At 39.9% G+C, this 23,337-nt stretch overlaps 2 protein-coding genes across 2 annotated transcripts; both read right to left on the bottom strand.

The window, feature by feature from the left end:
• Window positions 1-462: 462 nt before the first annotated feature.
• Window positions 463-13,856, bottom strand: frmd8 (FERM domain containing 8). Its single transcript, XM_083927514.1, has 11 exons — window positions 13,707-13,856; window positions 12,088-12,185; window positions 11,733-11,900; window positions 11,192-11,293; window positions 9,732-9,790; window positions 8,207-8,373; window positions 6,054-6,269; window positions 5,801-5,924; window positions 5,457-5,606; window positions 4,595-4,823; window positions 463-4,458 (listed from the first exon to the last, which is right to left on the bottom strand). Exons 2-11 carry the CDS (start codon window positions 12,176-12,178, stop codon window positions 4,346-4,348), a joined length of 1,419 nt encoding a protein of 472 aa, XP_083783640.1. The 5' UTR covers window positions 12,179-12,185; window positions 13,707-13,856; the 3' UTR covers window positions 463-4,345.
• Window positions 13,857-17,611: 3,755 nt separating this feature from the next.
• Window positions 17,612-21,130, bottom strand: rom1a (retinal outer segment membrane protein 1a; the record flags this gene model as incomplete). Its single annotated transcript, XM_083926823.1, has 4 exons — window positions 17,612-17,815; window positions 18,273-18,519; window positions 18,650-19,080; window positions 20,981-21,130. The coding sequence occupies 4 exons, from the start codon at window positions 21,128-21,130 to the stop codon at window positions 17,612-17,614; spliced, it is 1,032 nt and encodes a 343-aa protein (XP_083782949.1).
• Between the last annotated feature and the right edge of the window lie 2,207 nt (window positions 21,131-23,337).

Genomic DNA, 23,337 nt, shown 5'->3' on the forward strand with positions numbered 1-23,337 from the left:
ATTGTCAGAACTAATATCAAATAAAATTAAGAAACATACTTTCTCGTATGTGCAAAATGTAGCCCAAAAAGATGTTTAATTTCCTTCCCATGGGACAAAAAAAATACCAATAATGTAAAACTATTGCCACATTATTGATCTGGATTCTGGACATTTATTTCTTCCTAGATAAATGTGCAAATGAAGTCAGAAAAGGATGCTGAAACAAGCAAAGTTTTGCAGTCTGATCTTCTTGACTCATAAATCATGAATTCCTGACGCGAAATCATGGCTGAAACAAATCCAAAGATGTGTTTTTATTTTTTCTTCTTAAGACAAATAACCTCAGGGAGACATGCTGGAGAGGATTCAAGAAAAGGAGAGACATTTGAAGCCAGAAAAAAAACACAGCCGAAGGGCAACAGGCTCCATCTTAAGAAAAACATATTTAATTTTATTGGTCAAAGAATCAAAATCGGACAAAAGACTATATACTGCATCATGGACGATACTGTAACAGTGGAATACTACACCGTGATACACCTCAGGCATTTGCCAAGTTATTAGTAATCGTTTCTACAGTAATAAGTTTTAGGTGCACGTCAAAGTCATTTCCACAGGAGTAATCATAAAGTAACCGTCTAAACATACATTAGGTTATCAATATCAAAATGTATTTTATTTTTTGTGTTGGTTGTTTTGGTCAGTTTTTGGTTATATGGATGTATATTTCCCTTTGTTGTCATTGTTTAATGCCTGTTTGTGTTTCATTGTTTATTGTTTTTAAATGAATATACTGTTATTCACAAAAAATACTTTGAAAAAAGCTTTTTCAACCCTTTTTTAATGTACCTAGTTGAAATGTTACAGGAGGTCTGAGTTGTTGCTTTCACTGTAAGAAACTGCAGCTGTGAGTGAGCACAACATGTGGCAAAGTACAGCGTTGCAGCAGATAGTGGTGCGCTAAAGGGTCTCCTTTCACTGACTGGCTCAATATTATTCTCCGTCTTGATTGGTTGGGGAGTTAACACATACAACGTGGCACAAAATGTATCCAACATGGAACTTATGATCCAAAGACTTTGCAGCAGAATCTGTTTTGAAGCAAAGTCAATATCTCTTCAGTGCCTCAAACATGAGGGCGTGACTTTGATAGACTCACATCTACAGCACTTTGCACACACACTGCAGAACGGTGCAAAACAGAGATAGAAAACACACTGCCTCAATCAAATCACACATACAAGGTCACAAGGGTGCATGTTAGTGAGAATAAGTACGGCATCAATACATTTAGGTTTTACATTTTTTTAACAGACATTTTCAGAGAAATGGACCCACTTTGCATCTGTTTATTAAAAAAAAAGCATATGATATTTTAATGAAGGCAGACTGACCATTCTCACTGAGAAACCACAATACACTGTTCAACAGCAGCCCAGTGTAGTTACTCAATATACTCATACATCAGCTAGGAAAGATGAAATGCATGGTCTAGCTGAGAATATGGGAGATGTATTACAAAACACCCTTTTTTAACCATAGCGATAACAAATAGTGTCCATTCTTGGTTTCCAAGCGCTAAGTCATTCAGATGCCACCTCAGTACAAACAAAAAGGCACTTAATGCTTCTGCAAAGTGATTGCTTGAAAGGAGCCTTCCAATGATTTGTTTCTTCATATGAAAATGAAATAAAAATATTCTCTCATAAAAGCTAACAAACAATACAAAAACAGCTTTATAAACAGTGTATTAGTATTAATAGTGCAGTATCACATGATGTGTAGTCTGATGTGGAATGCCTATTCTACAATGTGACATGCATAGTGTAACAATATAACGGACTGCTGCAGGTGGGTTACAGATAGAAGTCGCATGCTCAGGAGAATCAGGAAGAATACATGATGCCACCACATCTTAGATTAGGACATATGTTTGAGTGGAAGGCAGCATTATAAATAGCCATTAGAGAGGTGAACTTGTTTGTTAATTGTTAATTGTACAGCAAAGACAGAAACTGCCTGTTTCAGCATCAGGGTGAAGTTCAGAGAGACAACTGGAGGACTCTGCCAGGTGGGGACTGATGTCTGTCTCTGGAGCGTTAAGGTAGCATACTGTGTTGCAGCACATTAAATAGGCTTACTTTGGTGTTCAACAGCATAGTTAACGTACAAGTTCTTGATCAGTTGGTCTGTGCCATACGCAGAGCACACAGTCCTGTCCAGTGAAGATATATCTGTTTGGTGATTTCTAACTTTTCAGACTGAAGCAGTTGTGCTCCATAGCAGGTTGAGAAAAGGGTCTTCTTTTTAAAGTAAATAACCCATTAAAAAATGCTGAAAACCGATGCTGACGACACTTTTATACAAAGATAGTATTCCCCGTCCTCTGTTAAATTATGTCAACCATGATCGTGTTTGCAAGACAAAACAGTTTCAAATGGTCAAACCAAACTTTGAAATGTCGATTGCAGCACAGCTCCAGTATTGCATCAGTTTTACTCTGCTAATCTGGTCTGACCAAGACAGTTACAGTCAAGTTAAGACCTGTGCATGGATGTCACGCGTACTGACGGTTAAACTTTGAATATGACATGCCAACCATTGAGCGGCGGAAATCAGAGTATGCTATGATTATTTAATTGCTAGACAAGAGCTTTTATTAGATTCATTTGTATTTCTTTTTACTAACCTACTGAATGGTTTGGGCGGTTTGTAATTTGATTATTTTATTGCCGCAAATAAATGTATGCTCCCTATGACCACCTGATACAGTGAATGTGTCATTTTTAGCTTCTACAGTTGTATCCTGTTATTTTACATGTTTAGACTACATTCACGTTATTCTGCTTTTACAAATTAAAATCCCATCATCCCTCTGTAACAGCTGTAAATATCAGCAAGTATTATTTATCTCTTAAAAGCATGTACTTACAAGAAACTCCCAAAACACAGACAATGTGCTCCCATATGGACTCTTTATGATTCCACCACTAAATGTTTCTACCAGTACTTTTTCTAAAGAGTCTTCACCCTTTAATGAGAACAAGGCACTGGCAGTTTGAAAAAGCAGAAGAGTGGGAATACGTCCCCTGAAAGTGTTTGTCATGCTGACAAAGAGTAAAGAGTCTCTTATGAAATGTTAAATGTTATATGGGTCTTTACAGTGCCTATAGAAAGTCATGGTACCCTTTTGAAATAGTCACTTTGTTTGTTTTACAGCCTGAAATGATAATTAATGACATTTAAAAAAATAATAATTTTTCAAGCATGTTTTACACATTTTGCCTTTCAACATTCAAGTGAAATAGTTTTTTTTGTTGTTTTTGTTGGAAAAGTGACGAGTCCCTTTAGAATAACCATTACAAACATTATCAGGTATAAACAATCACCTTCCAGATCACACACCAAGTTAACTGGCCTCCACCTGACATCACCTGTGGTGTTTTTTATTTTACTTCATTATAAAATCAGCTGTTCCTTTAGGTTCAACTCCTAGTAGAGCATGGGAACACAAAGAATTCAGGAAGAATGGGGAAATATTTCCAAATCTAGGTGCACAAAGCTGGTAGAGACAAATCCAAACAGACTGATGGCTGTAATTAAAGCAAAAGGTGCCTCCACAAAGTATTACATCTGGGGACTCATCACTTTTCCAACACTGCTATGATAGTTGTTTGATAGATTGTTCTTTTTATTTATTTTCAGAAATTTAGGGGAAAAAATCCATGTAATGTTGGAAGGCGAAATGTGTAAATCACACTGCAAAAAATATATTTTTTATGTATTATCATTTCAGGTTGTAACACAAAAAAAAGTGACTATTTCAAAAGGGTATCATGACTTTCTATAGGCACTGTATTGTTCTTGATGTTCAACCCACAATAAGAGTAAGGAGGTAATGCAGTGGTTATACTCTAACGAGTTTCAACATTCTTGAATAATAACGGTAAACGCTGCAGAAAGGTAAAAGCGGTCAAGAGATATCATACAGTCATCAATTGGAGTCATGTCTGAGGGTTTCTCTAAGGCTCGTCACAGATAAATGGAGGAGCTCCGTCATATGGTGCTCAGTGAGTATTTTCTTTGTGTAAGGCCATCTAATGAACAGCCACTTCAGTTTAACCTTGGAAGCAAAGCGGTTAATAGATCCTTTTGTTTTTCACATTACTGTACTCTCTTAATATACACAACTTCAAAAGATAAATATTGTCACTCACACTTAGATCCCTCACTTGGTCCTTGGCATGTTCATATATTATCAGTTAAATGTCTCAAGCTTGTATCAAGTCTTTTCCTTTAAATCTCAGTGTAAAATGTTCAGGTTTGGTCTTTGAGAGGCATGGGGCAGAGCTGATCAGTGACTTTAACCCTGCTCCAGACTCTCCGTCACCTGCACAGCAGAGTACGTTGTTGCAGACGCCTGTCGAGTGAAGAAGGATGCTGCTCTCTTCGGCTTCAAGCGTTTGATTTCTTTTCCTGGAAGACGACAATGGGGAAATATTGAAAAACGACTTCAATTGAAGTTACTACAGATATATTGTCTCGGTATAGAAATAGCTAGAAGGATTTTAGTACAAGTAGGCTTGGACTACTAACTGGAACCATAACTCACCATTGTCCACGTAGCTGATGGTGTTCAGTGAATGGACGCGACTGCACACAACACTGCTTTGCCTTTGCAGCATGCCGCGCCGTCCTCCGCGCGCGTTCTTGTTGCTGCCGTCTTGCTCCGCAGGCTGCTGAGACAGACTCACCTCGCCGTCCACTTCGTCTGCAGCTCCTCCCTCGGATGCAGACTTCAGCTCCACACAGAACTCAATGAAGCCGCTCATTAGCTCTGCCTGGTTGACACATGAAAGGAAAAAAAACAAAACATATGACAGCTGTACTTTACTTTTCAATGCTCCATTATTGAACCACAGGCACATAAAGGGTCACATGGCCAGCCTTGGATTAGGGCCCGGCGTGATTATGTATTACTGCCTCTACCATTATGTAACATCTCTTCACCATCTGTTGTCTTTTTCAACCAAATATTGAACAAGAATAACATGCAAGTACAAAAAAAAAAAAAAAAAAAAAATCTATTAGGTTTCAACACTAATATCGAGTGTTGTGTTCCTTTAAGAACAAATGGGCACAGGGGCTGCACCCGACGCTGAAGGTCTCAACAACACCAGGTGCAGTGTGCTCTCTGGAGATGGCTGCACACCCTCTCCCCTTGTTGGAAACATTTCAAGTGAGACACACATTAAAAGGACTACATCTGTCACCCTCTCCAGCGGCAAGACATTAAATTGATGTTCAAACGACAGGTGCGACCCAGAAAAAGCCAATTAACACAACACGCTCAACAGTTCTGAGGTAATCTCAGGTCACAGTAAACATGCTGGTTGACACTGTACGTACAGGTGTTCAATATATTAAACTAGATGATAGGAGAATTCAACGTAACTTCACAAACATTTTTTCACCTGTTTTGAGTAGATCTTCAGCAATTTGTTGACAGCAGTGCCGTCTTCATCTCCATCGAACTCCAGCCACAGAATGTGAGAGTCCCCCTGCTCCTCAGGGTAGCTGTGGTCCCAGGAAAGCTCATTGAAATGCAGGCCAAGCAGCACATGCTGCGAGAAAACATGTTCAACAACAGAAATCAGGTTTGTTTTCATGAAGAGAACGAGAAGAGAAAACGGCTTTATAATGTAAACTTTCTGCAGTTTGCACGAATTATCTTCGATTATCCAAGTATGCGCACGCACAAAGTGAGAAACATTGCATTGGGTTGTTGTTTGTGAACCAAACACAACGCAGTGCTCACCTTCTCTTTGACATCCATCACGTAAACGCCCTCCAGACAGATCCCAACATTGACAGCTTTGCGTTTGGCCCTTTGGAGAATCCCTTGCACTGGTTTGTCAATCTCCCCAAAGAAGAAAGCGCACCTGTTTGTGTAATTAATGTCAATTAAAACCTACTAAGTATATAGAGATTTTAGGCATGCAAATCAATAATTAAAACCAACTTATGTGGACAAATACAGAGTATAAATGATTCATTACACAAAGTCTTACCCATAATAAGGCAGAGTGTGACACGTGTTGAGGTACTGGTGTAGGAGCTGTGTGGGCTCAGGAGAGTTCCCAGCAGATGTGCTGATCTTTCTGTACTCCTCCAAGAGGTTCTGCTCCCGCCCCGTCCGACGGCTCGACTTCCCCCTCAGAGTGGAGAGCAAACCTCCACTCCCCATGGCAACATGTGCAGGCAGAAAAGAAGACAGCTTCTTCTCTCTGTAGACAGCAGATGGGAGAAGTCCGGATTTTGCATTGAGTGCATATTGTCTGCACAATCTGGATCTGAAAATCTGGAATCATGATTATATTGAATTCGCAATTCATTTATTAACATTTTATGTCCGATCTCATGTTGTACCTTGCTTCGGTTGCTCGGTCTTTAGGATTGACAGGATGCTGAAACAACCTTGTGCACTGATACTTTCTTTTGCTGCTGTACTGTATCATTATGACAGCCATTATACATTTCCTGGAGGTGTTGTAAAAGTCAATGCTACACACTATTTCCTTTCCTCGATTGATTTATTATGCTTCACGCTGATATTAAAATTATGATGACCCTGATGAAGGCAATCAGGCAAAAAGGTGAACCGTGCTGGTCTCACAATACAGTTCTTTACAGTACAAGTGTTGCTGGAGCTTTGACCTCCTCTCCTCAATAATTACCACTCACGTCCTGAAAAAAAAAATCTCCCTAAGAGGGTCAGCTTATTTGCTTCAGCTTCATAAAAGATGTCAGTTTGATGATTACCTAGAAATCCTCTGAAAAGAACTTCATTCTCTAAAATACTAGTGATTATAATAAAAAGGAGGCTTCCATCAGGAGATATTCATGCTCACAGTTATGTTTTTCTCCTCCATAATAGTCCAATCGTAACAATTTGAGGATTTGATTAGGCTGTATTATTTAATATCAAGTAAGTGGCTTCTCTCATGTCCTCTTTTGTTGGGAAAGCTGGGAACATTATACTCGTTTACATGGTCATGGGTGAAGTCCGAATGTTTGTTTTTATACAACGCAGACCTTGAGTTGTCTTTCTTCAGTTTGGAAATTAATACAACACTGTAAGCAAACAAATACGAACTTTGCTCAGAATTATCTATACAGAAGTATGTCCATTCCAACTGTATGCAGCCTGTAATGTCTGAATACCTAAAATAGGAACAATGACTACACCATTATTATATGTGCAGTGATAGGCCCTTTCAAGCACTTCCAACTCTCAGCCCTTTAATCACAATCAAGTCTCAGAAGGCTTTTACAAAGAGAAAAGACGCATGTTCCCATATCCATCCCACTCCAATTAAAAATATCATTGTGTGCATTCTTGTACTTGGCACTTAAAACCAACAAAGTAGCTGAAAGCACTGCTGTGGCACAATAGGAGTGTAATCAACATAAGAAAAATAAAAGCACCTTCACAAAAGAAGCACTGTTGACCTTTTGTCAAAATGCCTGTGGATATTCATCCTCGTTGATTGTGCTGAGGTACTTGAAGCTGCTCAATCTACCAGCTGCCCTTTAGAATATGTGGGTTGAGGGGCATGAGCAGGGGCCAGTACATCCTCCTTCATTTTCTAAAATGGTGAACTATAACCCAGTCAACTGTGAACAAAATGTCCATTTAAGCGAGACAAAAACAAGTAGGATCATGTGTTGAAAAGAATGCTCTGTGTGTTGAGGATCTCTTAACAGAAAATGGCACACAACTCTCAAGTTAACGTCAGTGTATGTGTACATTTAAAGGAATCCCTGTTTTTCATTTTCTATTTCAATAATATGCTTACTTTAGATATAATACATTATTTACTTCAAAACAGATTCATTTATTTAAGGACATTTTTGGAAATATGCCTCATATTTTTCTTGCTGAAACTTAGATGAGAAGATACCCCTCTCTTGCCCGTGCGTTAAATAGGAAGCTACAGCCAGGAGACAGACAATTTAGCTTAGCATAAAGACTGAAAGCAGGGGGAAACCGTTACACTGGCTCTGACCAAAGGTTAAAAAAAAAACATTAAAAAAAACGTTGAGGTCTTCGCATCTAAGTATATTTCCCAAACTGAGGGGTCAACAATACTTTCATCTTTAGAATTCAAAAATAGAAAAGCATTTAAAACCCACATCCGACTAACAAACCTTTCTAACTTACCTGATAGTAGTAGTGAAGTGTTGCTCATCAAGACCAGTTCCCTCATCAAGAGCAAGAGACAAGGCTCCTAGACCCATCCAGTGCTCGGGGTCGCAGGGGTATCGACCCGTGAGAATGTTGCTCCTGGCCTCCTCATACAGAAGCCGCAGCACACCCTCGTCGTCCACCTGCTCAGGGGTGAGAAGAAGACAACAATTATACATCAGTTAGCATGGAAATTGGCCCAAAGTTTGTCTGAGGACAACCACTTTGAGTAAAAACAACAACAACAGCAACAACAGAACTTTAGAAATCATCCAAAAATCTTCATGAAAGCCAATTTAGCATTTTGGGAGTCAGGTTTACTAAACTTGGACACTTAAGTATGGCTGGGTGATAATTCGATATGATACCGTATTGTCTTTCAATGGAATTGTATCGTGATGAAATCATATATGGAGATATAGTGATACATAGTGTGATAAAGTGATAAAGTACAGTTCAACTGTGAACCCAAATATTGGTTAAAATAAATCAAAACAGTCATGTTCAGTTTGCAATAAAGTTCTTTATAAACTGAGCATATGCCGAGTATTTACCGTATTTTCCGCACTATAAGGCGCACCACATTGTAAGGCGCACCACCTGAATGGCTTATTTTGAAACTTTTTTCATATATAAGGTGCACCGCATAATAAGGCGCATAGAATAGACGCTACAGCCGAGGCTGGAGTTACATTAAGGACCGCCTCTAAATTCATTGATGTTAAGTTTGCGTGCTAGCGCTGTTGCCTTCAGTCCAATAGTGATTGTACGGACACTTCTACTTGCTGCTCTCTGTTCAACAACCCACTGTTGGAGTTTGTCCTCCAACTGTAGCCATCTCGCTCTATTCCCTCGGAAACTCTGGTTAGTCTTCTTTACTTGGCGCAGCTCATCTTGTTGCTTCCTCCACTTCGGCACCATTGATTCGTTAATGTTAAACTCTCTCGCTGCTGCTCTATTCCCGTGTTCTACTGCGTGACTAATCGCCTTGAGTTTAAACACTCCGTCGTAAGCGTGTCTCTTAATAGGAGCCATTTTGGGGTCATTTACACAAACACACAAATGGAAATGAAACGGCTCGCTTCGCGCAGTCATATATCTCAACATGCACCGCGCGTCACTTCTTCTACGGGGGAAAATAGAGTCGGCGGCTGCTTACCGGAGTTGCAAGACCTGTTGTGGCTCAATATTGGTCCATATAGAAGGCGCACCGGATTATAAGGCGCACTGTCGGCTTTTGAGAAATTTGAAGGTTTTTAGGTGCGCCTTATAGTGCGGCAAATACGGTAATTAACACAGGCGTATACACAATTATGCTTTAACATGTGGTTATTATATAATGACTATTATGAGATATGTAATGACCTATATTGGGATAGAGGATTTTGGCCAGATCGCTCGGCCCTAACTTAAAGTAAGCAGGGATGAATAACAATGTCTCATAATGAGCTCATATCTAAAATGAATGAATGTTTTTGCAGAGAATTAGGGTTAATAGTACCTGCAGCTCTTTAGATTTAGGATAAAATACGTTCCGTCGAAACTGGAGACAAGGCTCATCTGAGGAAAAAGCAGAAGACAGTGATGCATTAGGGTTCAGGAAGGTGGCCGTGTATTTTTAGTTTGTACGATTGCCACTTGGTGAGATTCAGCCGTCCCAGGGGAGCAGTGAGGGCACAGAGACAAATACTAGTTTTTGACTGGGGTTCAATGGGTTTTTTCCCCCCATCTTATGTTACGTATTCTTTGTATTATATTTTTATCTTTTTTTATTTTGCATTGATTGTGTTTGTTTTTAATGTTTTTTATGTTCATTCTATATCATGTCATTCCCTTATTGTAAAGCACTTTGTGCTGCATTTCTTGTATGAAAGGTGCTATACAAATCCAGTTGTTATATTATCATTAAACAGTGTGGCAGATGTAGGGGGAATCTACCAGTCAAGCCCCCTCCAACCCTCTCTGCTCCAGCTCATAGTCCTGTACTGGGGGTGTAAGCCCTACTCTGCTACACAGAAATATATAAAAGCATTTAAGTGATTATGCAATGAAATTATAATACGTTTTTGTTTTATTGGTGGTAAGCGGTAAGGTGTAAGTGGTGCTTTACAATGCACTTTGTAGCAGTTTCACTAGTTGCCTGTTCAGTCCAACATCCAAAGACCTTTAATTTAACATCACATAAGACAAAAGCAAACAACAGATCTTCAAGAAACCACATATAGGTTATTCTGGGCATATTTCCTTTAAAAATGACAATTAATTGTTTCATAAGCCAAATGATTTTTCTGCCCATCAGCTAATCAATGTTGACAAATCCTTAATCCTAAAAGGGCTTTAAAAATATATTTGTATGATGTGAAAGCTTTGTCTGAAGAGCCAACATAATCTACTCTATACTGCATGAATGTCTCATGCTGTTGAAACTAAAGGGGTAACTGTTCAGGTATGTTATTATTTCACTAGGAAATATTCACTGAAATAAGTGTAATCTCTTCCCTATTCTTTTTCTCTGAGTGTAAAGAAAGATAAAAGGATGAAGAGTCATGTTGTCTGACTTTCTACATGTTCCAGCTTTTACTACCTTGCATGCCCAACAACTCCCTCTCTTTCCTTTTACTTACTCCAAACAAACCGGGCAGCAAAGCAGTGAGCTACTAAGCACCAGCAATTTAGAGGGAAGCTACAAATCAAGAGGGAACAGCTGCAGCAAAAGAAACTGGCTGTACTTGGCGTACAAACACACACTGTGTTTTGAAACCAGGTTACTGAGCAACCAGCTTAAGGCAGGGAACCAGAGAATGTACTGTACTTGCACTGTCATAACTTGGTTACTCTGCCATTAGTTAGTAAATAATCACACTTCTAGTAGTCTTCTTCTACTAGTTTATGTGGTTTTCTGGAAACAATTCATTATGGTTCAGATGTTTGTTGTCTGTGACATGCAGACCAAAGACTCACCTTGTGCGATGTCTTCCTCTGAGGCCTCAGTGAAGCGATACAGCAAGTCCTGCCACTGTCGACACAGTTTGTATGGTTGATGTCTTGCCTTTAACTGCAATTCTGAGGAGTAAGGAGGAGGCAAATGTAACACAATGCTCTGATTCTTGTGCCGTTTGCTATGGTGGTACTGGAGCAAAATCCTTTTAAAGAGAATATGGTCATTTCAAAAGCAAAGCCACAATGTTTTTTATGACTGGCCTTATTTTGAAACTAAAATATTTCTGCTCTAACAGTTGAATACATAATTGAAACATATTGTAGTGAACCTGTTTGCACCATTTTATTCCTAATTCCTGCAGTATAATGCTGTATAACTGCTATATCATTCAGGCTCGTTCAGGACTCCCACACACACATAACATGCTTTAAATCCTGCCAAAATATATATTATGTAATATTTTGTAGCCAGACTTTGCTATTTTTTAAAGAAAGAATTACACATGAAGATACACTGCCAGATGAAGAGTTGCAGCATTTACGAGGGGGGGAAAGTTCTTACCGAGCAGTGGAGAACAAAGCCAGAAGGCAAAAGCATCCTGTGCAGACTCAGGAATATGGAGAGCTTCACGGACACTGCGGCCCAACTCCTGCACAGACACACTGCCAAGCCCTTCTACTGATAAGTGCACTGCACTGTCACCACAGAGGTATATAAGCACATCTTGAACTGTATAAAGAAAAAAAAAAAAAAAAATGACAAGTGAACCACAGAGAAACACCACATCAAAAATGTTAACTTTCTTTAAAGTACATTTGCTACAAATAAAAAAATAACTGGAGAGATGTAAGGGCTTGAGAGATTTAATCCTCCATGATTTAATCCTCCATGAACAATGATATTAATAGCAGCGTACCACGGGACAGTGTTGCAGAAGAAGCAACACTTCCTCTCTGCGAGTGATCATCTGATGATTCTGGAGGAAAACTGCAGTCGTCACCTTCCATCTCTACTCTGGAACATAATGAGCAAATTCAAGAGCAGTCACAATATATAGTCAGTAACATTTTAAACATATTTTAGAAGCGGCTTTAAAAGAAACCATGTAAACTTGAACTGGAAAAGTAGTCCAGAGGAGTACTGATGTGTGAGATGTGTGGGGAAAGAACAGTGCTGATATGCATATTCACATGGAAACTCTACATGTGTGTCAGTTCTCAGGTGTGTGATTATGATATGTATAAATGTCAACACGGGCAGCAGGTCTGCAGCTCCCTCCTATGTAGCCATGCAGAATACATGTGTTCCTATGCTTAACAGTCTAATGAGGGACACAGGACCTGGACTACTGTAATCTAGCATGTGTGATGGGAGGGGACGACGACATAAGAAGAAGAAGAAGAATTTCTTTATTAGTCCTGCGAATGGGGAAATTCAATTTTCACTCTATTATTTATCATTTTACACACACTGGCCCGAAACACACACACATGCACAGACAGGACCTATACATGCAATGTATGAGATGAGAGATGTTAGAGCGAGGGGGCTGCCAGTGACCGGCGCCCCGAGCAGCTGGGGGTTCAGTGCCTTGCTCAACAGCACCTCTGCAGTGCCCAGGAGATGAACTGGCACCTCTTCAGCCACCAGTCCACTCTCCATTTATGGTCCACACAGGGACACGAACCAGCAACCCTCCGGTTCCCAGCCCAGTCACCTATGGACTGAGCTACTACCGCTAAGTTTGACATTTTGTCAACACAAAACTTCACAATCTCTTAAAATGAAAGTGATCTATGTCCAGCTGGCTAACTAGAGTGGCCAGTAAAGGGTCGTTGTGCGTGGGTCATAGTAACATTAATCTCATCATTATCATTTACTCAACTGCTTCAGAATTGACTAGACAGCAATGGAAGAAATGTCACTGGGGGGGGGGGGGGGGTGGGGGGGGGTGGGGGGGGGGTCTTCCTCAGTTACATTATGCCACTTCACCCACTACCTTTAGTCATGTTTCAATAAACAAGTAATCGTGTTCATTTAGCTCTGGTCTCACTGTGCACCAGCGCCACCACGTGGTATCGACTGGAAATACGCCAATCAGAACATCCCAGTCGACTACTGTTGACCTCACCCCGCTTCACTACACTTAACGTTCAGCCTCAACGTGAGCGTTATTCAGCACCATTTACACAGCATTTAATAGAGCTTCGAGCATTGATGTAACGGCTATTAATTTCAGACAGGACGTCACTAATAACTGAGTCATAACGGCAGAATCTCGAGGCCCGTGGTGCGAGGGGGCTAGATATAGTTAGCTATAGCGTGACATGCCCAAACAAACCCAAACAATGGTGGAAATATCCCGGGCAACTGTCGTCAGCTAAAGTGCGAGGGAAGCGACCGTGCTGACTAAGGATAATGGCGTTTTACGATAAAAACGTCAGTCGGTTTAATCACTTTAGTGGTTAGTGAACTCTCTTTTGGTGTTTTGACAATAACAAGCGAAGGGACAAAATGTCTCTGTTGTCCGCCTACCTGCCAGTTCTGGTGAATGTCCCTCCTCTTGCTGCTTATGCGCCGGATGGGAAAGCTAGTTGTGTATATAATGCAGCCAAATACATCAGCTAACTTAATCGACGCTTCGCTAACTCCCCTGGCTGCGGCTACAGCCAGTTCACTGAAACTATCTTTCCGGGCAGCTGCAACAGTTAGAGAGAGGGACCCTCGGATGATGCGCTCAGTGTGAACGGCTCTTCCCTGGGTGTGACGGTCACTCCGGGACATTTGAAACACCACTCTGACTGAGAGCTTCTCGAGTTAAGTAGCCATTAAAACAGCCAGGGGCAGATATTACAACGTGTTCGCCGGCAGTTCATTTGAAAGGACGTGGCTGTACTTTGAACCCTTTTAGTCGAGACAGGTTCAGAAAGGTTTGATCCCGAGAAGGAGCCGAACACCACAGCGCGTCATCGTCCCTTCACGTGATCATAACGTCAGCGCGCCTGTAATGACGCAGACGGCAGATATAAAAAAACAACAAGTATGTAGTTATCTGCTGCCTAGGTTGTTGCTGTTGTTGACATATTCATTCACAAACAGTGGCTTGCAGCTAAAGTTAAACCACTATTTGAATATCAAATTTCCAATAAACTGACTCACTGTGGTGGAAGAATAATTGCTCTCCAGTAGAGCTACAGCCCTTCTTTTAGTCCAGGCTACACTGTAATGCACCTCAGTCCATTATTCATTCATCATTCATCTTCAACCACTTATCCCGCGGTCGGGGTCGCGGGGGTGCTGGAGCCGATCCCAGCTGACATCGGGCGTGAGGCGGGAGGCGGGGTACACCTATATCGCAGGGCACATAGAGACGAACAGAGACAGACAACCATTCACACCTATGGGCGATTTAGAGTCATCAATGAACCGAACACGTGCATGTCTTTGGACTGTGGGAGGAAACCGGAGTACCCGGAGAAAACCCGGGGAGAACATGCAAACTCCACACAGAAAGGCCCAGGCCTGGAACCTTCTTGCTGTGAGGCGACAGCGCTAACCACTACACCACCGTGTAGCCCTCAGTCCATTAGGTAATGCTTTTATTAGAGATGCACCAATCTGAAACCTGAATCGGATATCGGCTCTGATATCGACTAATAAGCTCGATCGGATATCGGATGAATGAGGCCGATCCAGTCATTTCTTTTTTAGTGATATCATACACAACAATACTGTAACAGCGATCTAGTCACTTCAATTCTATGTTTGCAACGCCAGTTAGGGTTTTACATTACATTACATGGAAGTGTTTGTTTGTTTCTTTTTGCTGCTAATGTACACTTTGTTATTTGTTAATAAATACTATTAAGTGCATTTACATCTGTGTTAATTTGTTACCTTTTTTTAACAAGGCTAAATGTTTATGTCAAGCCTGATGCCTTCACTCACATGGAAAGGCAACCTGTTCATTCATTCAGATGTAGTACAAGGTCCATATCGGGTACAGCCGATACGCTCAGTCCGGGTATTGTATCGGACTGGATCGGTGCATCTCTAGATCTTATGGTAGGCTAATGTTTGAAGCAAGTGGACTAGGTGTGGTGTCATTTTAACATGCCTGTTTTGTCCTGAAGGGAAACTGAAATACCATGTAGCCCAGTCTGAGACTTTGGACCTCCCTTCAAACAAAGCTTGGCCCCTAACACCTAACATTGCCTATAACTTGACATAACTTCAGACTAGGCCTACACCAGAGACATTAAAAGAACTCTCCTAACTCAGGCAGTTATTATTTTTTGACACTAGCAAAGTGGGAAAAAAGTTCCCCATAACTATTGTATCTTTAAACACTCTTATTAACCTAATCACACACATTTAGGCTATTTTATGTGATCATCCTTTGATAACTCATGCAAAACTTCTCTGAGCTCCCCTAAAACTGTTTGCAGAACCCCCCAACATAATGCAAAGGTTGTTATAAGTTACACTTCAAAAATTCACATGAATTAACACCTCTCTGGCACAGACTCAGTAATATTTATTTCAATGCTTCTGACTTACAATATGTTTGGCATAGTAAATTTGTGTTATGGTATTAAATAGCCATCAACAGGTTTATAATGGACATCTGGTGGTGAGAATAAACAGTACACCCTCCAAAAAGACCAGAAAACACATGGATAATAGCAATTATAGTTACAAATCAGATAATCAATATATAGTTAAGATGTACATATTATGAAGTAAGAATTTGAAATAAGAATACATGGGAAGCCTCTGACATCTATATTGGTGATTCTAGACCTAAATATGGTGCACTACTTGTTTTGAGATGCCTATCCACTGAAAATCACTCTCAAGACACAGTTGCATGTTTTTAAAAGGACCTTTAATAAAACTATTCACATAAATTGATATTTCAAATAGACTCCAGAGATTAACCAATATTTTGTTTCTGGTAAAAAAAAAAAAAAAAAAGAGATTATTCTCTTTTATATTTAAGGAACTACCCAGTGGGACATGGCTAAATAACACGATTTCTTCATCCAAATTAGAAAAGTTATTCTTTCAGTACTTCGATTTCCATTTTCAAAGAAAGCCCTGGCAAAGTTGGCTCTGCATCTTAGACTCACCTGACGCAGATGTCTAACTGCAAGGGCAGCAGGTTGAGTATTAACAAAGGGGATTAAAAGCTTTAACAAAGGTGTCAGAACAGAGGACACACTTGATGGCTTTCACTGCAGTAATGACATTGATTATATCAATCTTCATAATCCTATTCATTTCACCGGCAGGAAGAAGAGAGGGAGGGAGAAATAAGCATATCAGAGCACCTGTTATGGAGGGTGACATCTGGCTTGTGAAGTGTAATGATGTCTGCATGTCATTAGAAAAACAAACAGTAAGTGACTCCACTCCATAAGGCAATCAGTAACCTCAAACTTTAATAGGTCATCTGTTTTATTATGTCATAGTGCTGTTGCACAGCAGAGCATTGTGCCTCTCTACAGTCAGCTTTACATCCATGTTCTTGGAAGACCAAATATATGTTTTGCAGACCACCTTGTGAATTTAGCGAGGGACTGATTGGTGATGGTTTAACTGCTGTCGACAGACTCGTGGGAATGAAATAAACAATGCACATCATTTTCAAAAGCAGTGAGGTGATTTTGTGTATTTGTGAACAATGTTCAATGTGTTCAATGTTCCTCGAACCAACACTGTGTTTAGTGAAAGTGCTTTTAGATATTTAGCACCCCTATCTGGGAATAAACTACCGGATCATTTCAAACTGGAATCCCTCATCAACATGGACCAATTCAAAATCAGGATTGAGGACTTTTTAAATACAATTTGCACATGTACTGTCTCTGAGCACTGATCTGCTTTTTTTTATTTTTAATGCTGTTTTATTTTGTTGATTTATCATGTTTAGTTGTGTGTCATGTTTAGTTGTGTGTTGTTTTGGTTTTAAATGTGAAACTCGTGTGTTTATGCTGCTGTCTTGGCCAGGACTCCCTTGGAAAATAGATTTTAAATCTCAATGGGAATATTACTGGTCAGTTAAAGGGCAATGGAAATGACAGTAAAGGGCTTATTGTTAAAAGTCAAACTGATTGAGGGATACTGACAAGTATCTTGAAACGGTCAAATTCATGCATTTATAGTAACTTCTGTGGGTATCTTTTCTCATGTTATGCAGTTTTTGGTTAACAGAGGGGGTATCAGTTCAGCATATAGAAATGTAATGGAAAAGTACAGTAATATAGTAAATATTTACTTTACCTGTGATGGTCATTTGACAATAAAAAATACTATCCCTAAATCTGAGAAATTCATAGAAATTTGTGATTAATATTATTTTAAACTCAAATCATTGATTGTCATTAGTTGCCCTCTCTGTGTAGAAATTATTTACATCTGTGTACATCATTTGTGGTCTAGGCGTCAGCTGGGGCAGGAGTGCCCTCTTCCACCTGGTTTGTAAGCAGGAAGAACTTCAACACAGGTTCGAGGTACTCCATGATGGTGTCTTTCACTGATTTCTCCAGCAAGTAACCCTCTGTCTCAATCTCCGTGTTTTCATTCCCTGCCACTGCCTCCATGGAGGTCTGCAGGAACCGCAAGCTCACCAGCACGGAGGCCTGGGAGGGAAGAAGGTGGAGAGATGGGGGAGCAGAATCCATTAGAGAGCATCATCAAGGATCCACATACACTACCAAACAGAAGTGACTGATGGATAAACTGTAAATATCAGACTCATTGAATCAAATGATGTTCAATGTCAAACAAGTCAGGATTCTCATAAATGAAATCTTTGAGTTACACAACAGCAAGAATCGCATCTACTGTAGCCTCACGTGTGCTTACTGGTTATACAGAATGTTGGTTGAATGGATGAATGTTGGTTGTTGCTGCAAATTTTTTCCTGAGCTTGTAAAGACACGACACAGCGTTAAAAAGTGTGGTTTTATAACACCTTGGCAGCTGTACCACTCCCTAAAAAGCCAATGTTCTTCCTCAACCATCATCCGGATTAAAAGCACCACCAACTTTGCCTGATATCACTGTTAAACCACTGTAATTCTTCTCTTAGTATACCTGTAAGAGGAAGACTGACAGTACTCCAGCCCCAATGGTGTTCATCAGGCCCATGTAGTAGTTGACCAGGGCCTCTCTGCAGCCTCGGAGGTAGATGTTGAGCTCCTCGGTTTGGTATTCATAGTTATAGTGAGCTGAGTTGTTGGTGAGCTGATACTGGATGCATGGCCGTGGAGAGCTGGGGTTGCAGCAACTGAATGGGACTCCATCTACCAAGTAACGGCCGTCCACGTTGCTCTTGACACGGCTAAGCAAGAAAGTGAAAGATATGTTTCAGATTAAATGCAGATACAATAATCAGAAGTCCTTGTTTTCCATAAACATCCACAGATGGGAAACCTACCCCAAAACACTCTATACTATCGTGCACAACTTACTCTTTCACTTCCTTAGAGTTGAAATCAAGGTAGCGGTTGCTGATCCACTGGACCTCAAACCAGTCCCTGAAATCACTGTTTCCACAACACTGAAACTCCATCTGCAGGCGATCGATGTTCTGTTTCTGGAAGCAGCGGCCCGGGGTATCTGTGTCCTTGTAGAAGCGGATGCCGTTCTTCAGGCCAATCTTCAGAGATGATTCCAGGCTGCCCTTCATTGCATAGCTCATGATGACAGCTAGCAGCATGAGGACAGTGAAGAAACAAGAGACAGCAAAATAGGGCTTCAACATGGTCTTCCAGCGTGGAAATCGCTCAGCATCCAAAGCATCCTGACAGATCCTTGAAGCAAAGTAGTTGATACCCAAGGAGGCCAGGCCCACAATGATGAGGGTATTGGGCACAACATGTATGTCTGAGTTATCCATTACCTGTAAGCAAGTCACAATAATAGGATCAATATAAATTAAATGTGTTTGCTGCAAGAAAACAAGGGAAACATCAGAACAAATAAAACCGTAATGCATGATCATTCAACAAATGTATTGAATGATGCTGTATTACAAACTATAGTACCAGACAGAACTCATGTGGCTTTTTGCCTCAAATTACCTGGAAATTCACCTGGAAATATATGTTGGAACATCAATTTCCGAACACTTCATGAAGCTATTACACAGCTATTTTTTCCCACTGAAGCTACATGTCTGTGGTAATGAGTACATACCTGACTGCAATTACAGATGTATAAGTATACATAATAGATACGTTTTGTGCCTCATTTTATTATATCCAGCTAACTCAGTATAGGATTTTATAGTCTTGAATTTAAAAATACTTTCCTAAATGCATACTTATTTTCATCATCAGTATCATCAGCATTACAGTCGGTCATATTTATCTCAGTTTAATCAGAGTTTAATGAGCACAGAGCAGCTCCCACCTACAGGGCACCTACAGTACAGTTACTGCAGTTGCACATCATTCACTCACTCAGTTCAAATGCTGCTGGTAGGATTCATAACTACACCGCTCAAACACATGTACAAGTACATAACCCAAACAATATGAGAACAGTTATGATCTTTACCTTGTTAAATGTCATATTACCCAGGGAGGTTACACAGTATATGAGACCTATTATTTAAAAAAATCTTTGCAAAAGATCTTTGGACAAGCAACAAGTTTGGAATTCTCGTATAAAGTTATTTGTGAAGGAAAAAGACAAAAAAGGAAACATTTTAAGTAGACAATAGTTGGATAAACTTTAGCATTTATGAAAAAGGCCTTTTTGGTGTATGGACACCGAAGTATTCTACAGGATCTGGTAGTTTTATAACCATTTTTATTGCCTTATCAACACGATTTCATGGAAAATCAAAATCAGTAAAGAAACTACGTACAATGCAATAAACATCCTGACATGACACAAGAGCATTTCTGTGAGCCTCATAGATTATAATTGATTTATTTATTCACTCATTGTATTCATTTTTCGTTCTCTCTTTTCCCATTGATAATTCACACACAGGTTTTACAGCCATGCAAACAGAAAACTGTCACAAGCTGCCAAAGGATGAAGCAATCGAAACAGGTCAAAAGGGCTTTCATTTTGTCACAAAAGTCTTTCAATTTCTTATAATTGATTTAAAAACTATGTTGAATAGTCTAAATAACATGCACAGTTGAGCAAGTATGATGTTTTTTAATGCTGCAAATAATTGTACTATTGAACTGGAATAACATGCATCCAAGCTGAACTAAACTATGTAGGTCTGTTATTAATGCAAAATTGTGATGACGGCCATCAGGAGTAGGGATTAGGGTAATTAAGACTGACAGAGCCTGATTTATTAAATGATGAGTCGGGATTCAAAGTGGGTCACAGGTGTATTTATGTCTTGTTGCTCCCAACAAGGACATTTCTTTGACAGTGTCAGATTTCATTTTTCCTATCACGTCTTTCAATTTTCAACCCAAAAAGATTGTGCCAGATGATATCTGTCAGGTGCACTTGATGTAATGCACGTAAATCCGTATATACAACTTCCAAATGTGCTGTCCCTCAGTGTAGATATTACTGGACAACTTAGAGTTTATGTGTTATCTGTTTGTTCTGTCACATGTATAAGAAGATCAAAGGCAACTAGGTGTATTGATTTTCTCCCCAGTATGTACAGTAGGACTACTCCCACAATTACACTGAAACATTACAGCATGTCGCTCACTTTTGCATCAAACTAAGTAACTACGCTATTGATTTTTTATAATTTGTTGATAACTTACATATTAAAACATAGTCAAAAGTCCGTGCATGTAAAACGTGAGTACCTGTGCCCTCCTGTGGAGCTCCGTCTTGAGGATGCAGCCTAGGCTGAAGGTGAAAGCCCCAGCCACTGTGGCACACCAGGAAAGGAGCCACAGTCCCTGGGCTAGCTTCACCCTTTTCTGAAAGGGGAACTTCATCTTCATCACCACCATGTTTGCAGATAAGGAGTCCGAGTCTCACTGGGGGAATAGGGGGAGGAGAGAGACGAGGCAACGAGGGCCGATGCTGGGCTTTGTCTGCGAGGAAGAAGGAGAGGTCAGAGGCAGGACTCAGAGATGAAGATGACTAAAGTGAAATTCAACACTACAATTGAAAAATAAATCCTCAGCAACAGAGCAAATTTCAAACACACTAATAATAGCTGTCTGAGAGCAAACTGTTGACCGAAACTGGAAAAAGAGGTTAGCGCCAATCCTTGGAGAATAAAGTTTTACAGCATCACAAGTGGTGCATCTCAAATTAAAGAGATGTTAGATCATCGAAATTCACCTTATTTGTCTCCCCCAAAAAGTGCTGAAAAAAGTCCAGTTGTCTCCACGACCACTATGTACCGTCCAGTGTGCCACACAGTGGATTTGGCACACTGGATTTGGCAACCCTGGATGCAGCGAGCGTCTTACCGCTAATGCCTACCTATCCTATTAAACTAGTGTGTGAATCCAGGCCATTGTCTGCTCAGCACCCATCACTCATACAGGGGGACATGGATGACAAACTAATTGCACCTGACAGGGCGATGAATACTATTATAATCCATTAACTACGTAACATTTACCCTCACAACACCTTGAATGCACACATGAACTGGTGTACATTTTAGATTAAAACAAGACAAAAATTAGATAGGTATTCAGATAAATAGATCATTTTTCATTTCATTTAATACTTCATTTTGATATATTTCATGTATTTCCTATTACTGCCTTTTATAATTATGTGTGCATTTTAAAAAGTGGAAGTTTTAAAAAAAAGTGTGAATTATCTTATCTTACCATGGTTATTCAGTAAAGTCAGTTCACATTAAATGTTTAGTATGTTTAGTACTTAGACTAAACTTGCAAATTGTATTACAGTTTGTACACATACAAGATTAAGAGTCTACAGACATGGTAATGGCTCTGTGAGGCTGTACTCGGGCACAGTAATGCTAAATGCTAACGTTAGCATATCCATCTGCTGCACACATAATGTTTTTTTGTCAAAAAAATGTCATCCTACGTTTTGGAAGATTGAGACTGATAACATATCAATAATCAAAATGTGTATCTTTGATGAGTTTATATGTCTGTCTGTCTGTCTGTCTGTCTGTCTGTCTGTCTGTCTGTCTGTCTGTCTGTCTGTCTGTCTGTCTGTGGACAGATTTTGTCCCAATGATAGCATCACAACTATTCAGGATACAGTCACAAAACTTTACAGGTCTGTAGTTGAGAGGCAGAGTTTAAAAATGAGTGTGATCTGAGCAAAGGGGCCAGAAGAAAGGATGGGGTCCCCCACTTTACGGCCCTGGTCCAATAACCATGCAGGATAGAGTCATGAACTTTTACAGGTTTGTAGTTGAGATCAAAATGAAGGCAGCGTTCGAAGATGGGTGAAGTCCGAGCAAGGTTGCTGAAAGAAGGGGGGTAGGAAGAAGGTAAGGGGCCATCACTTAATGTCCCTGGCACAATTTGGTGCAGTGGCTGGTGTGGTCCATTTGAGAAGATGGTCTTAGTGTTTACACTGTTCGATTTCTTCCTCCAGTCGATTTCACAAAATCACGCCACAAATTGATTTGCACATACTTTTAAGAGTCCTGCAAAAACAATGTTGTTTCAAATTAAATGTACCTCTTACGTTATAACCCCCTCTTTGTCCAAGATTTTTTTTATATATATTGCCAGGAATTTAATTATTTATTGATATGTACATTGTTTGTGTCATTTTAAATTCCACCAGATTCAACCTGATGATTAACCTGACTCCGCCAGATGGATTGATCCGCATGATTCTCAGTTGCTCACCATATCCATCTGGGAACCCTCATTTTGGAGATCTTTTGGGAAGGGGCGAACATATTGGTTGCTGATTGGATAAACCATCTGTCTATTACCAATGTACGGGCCAAGTCAACCAATCAGATTGGCGGGGGTGGGGGGGGGTCTGGAGAAGCTGAAAACCTCAGAAAGTAAACAACGAAAATGAATTATTATTATGATATTGTAAATCACTTACTATGCAAATGAACTGCTTAGCAACTTGGAATCGTACAATTTAACCCTTGAAAGTATCTACTAGCTAATGAAATAAAGAGCAAATGGCTGTTTTTTTTAACTTATATTTTGGTTTGTTTATATTTTTGATTTATACCAATTTATTTTTA

The sequence above is a fragment of the Echiichthys vipera genome, assembly GCF_963691815.1.
Source record: "Echiichthys vipera genome assembly, chromosome: 14".
NCBI lineage: Eukaryota > Metazoa > Chordata > Actinopteri > Perciformes > Trachinidae > Echiichthys > Echiichthys vipera.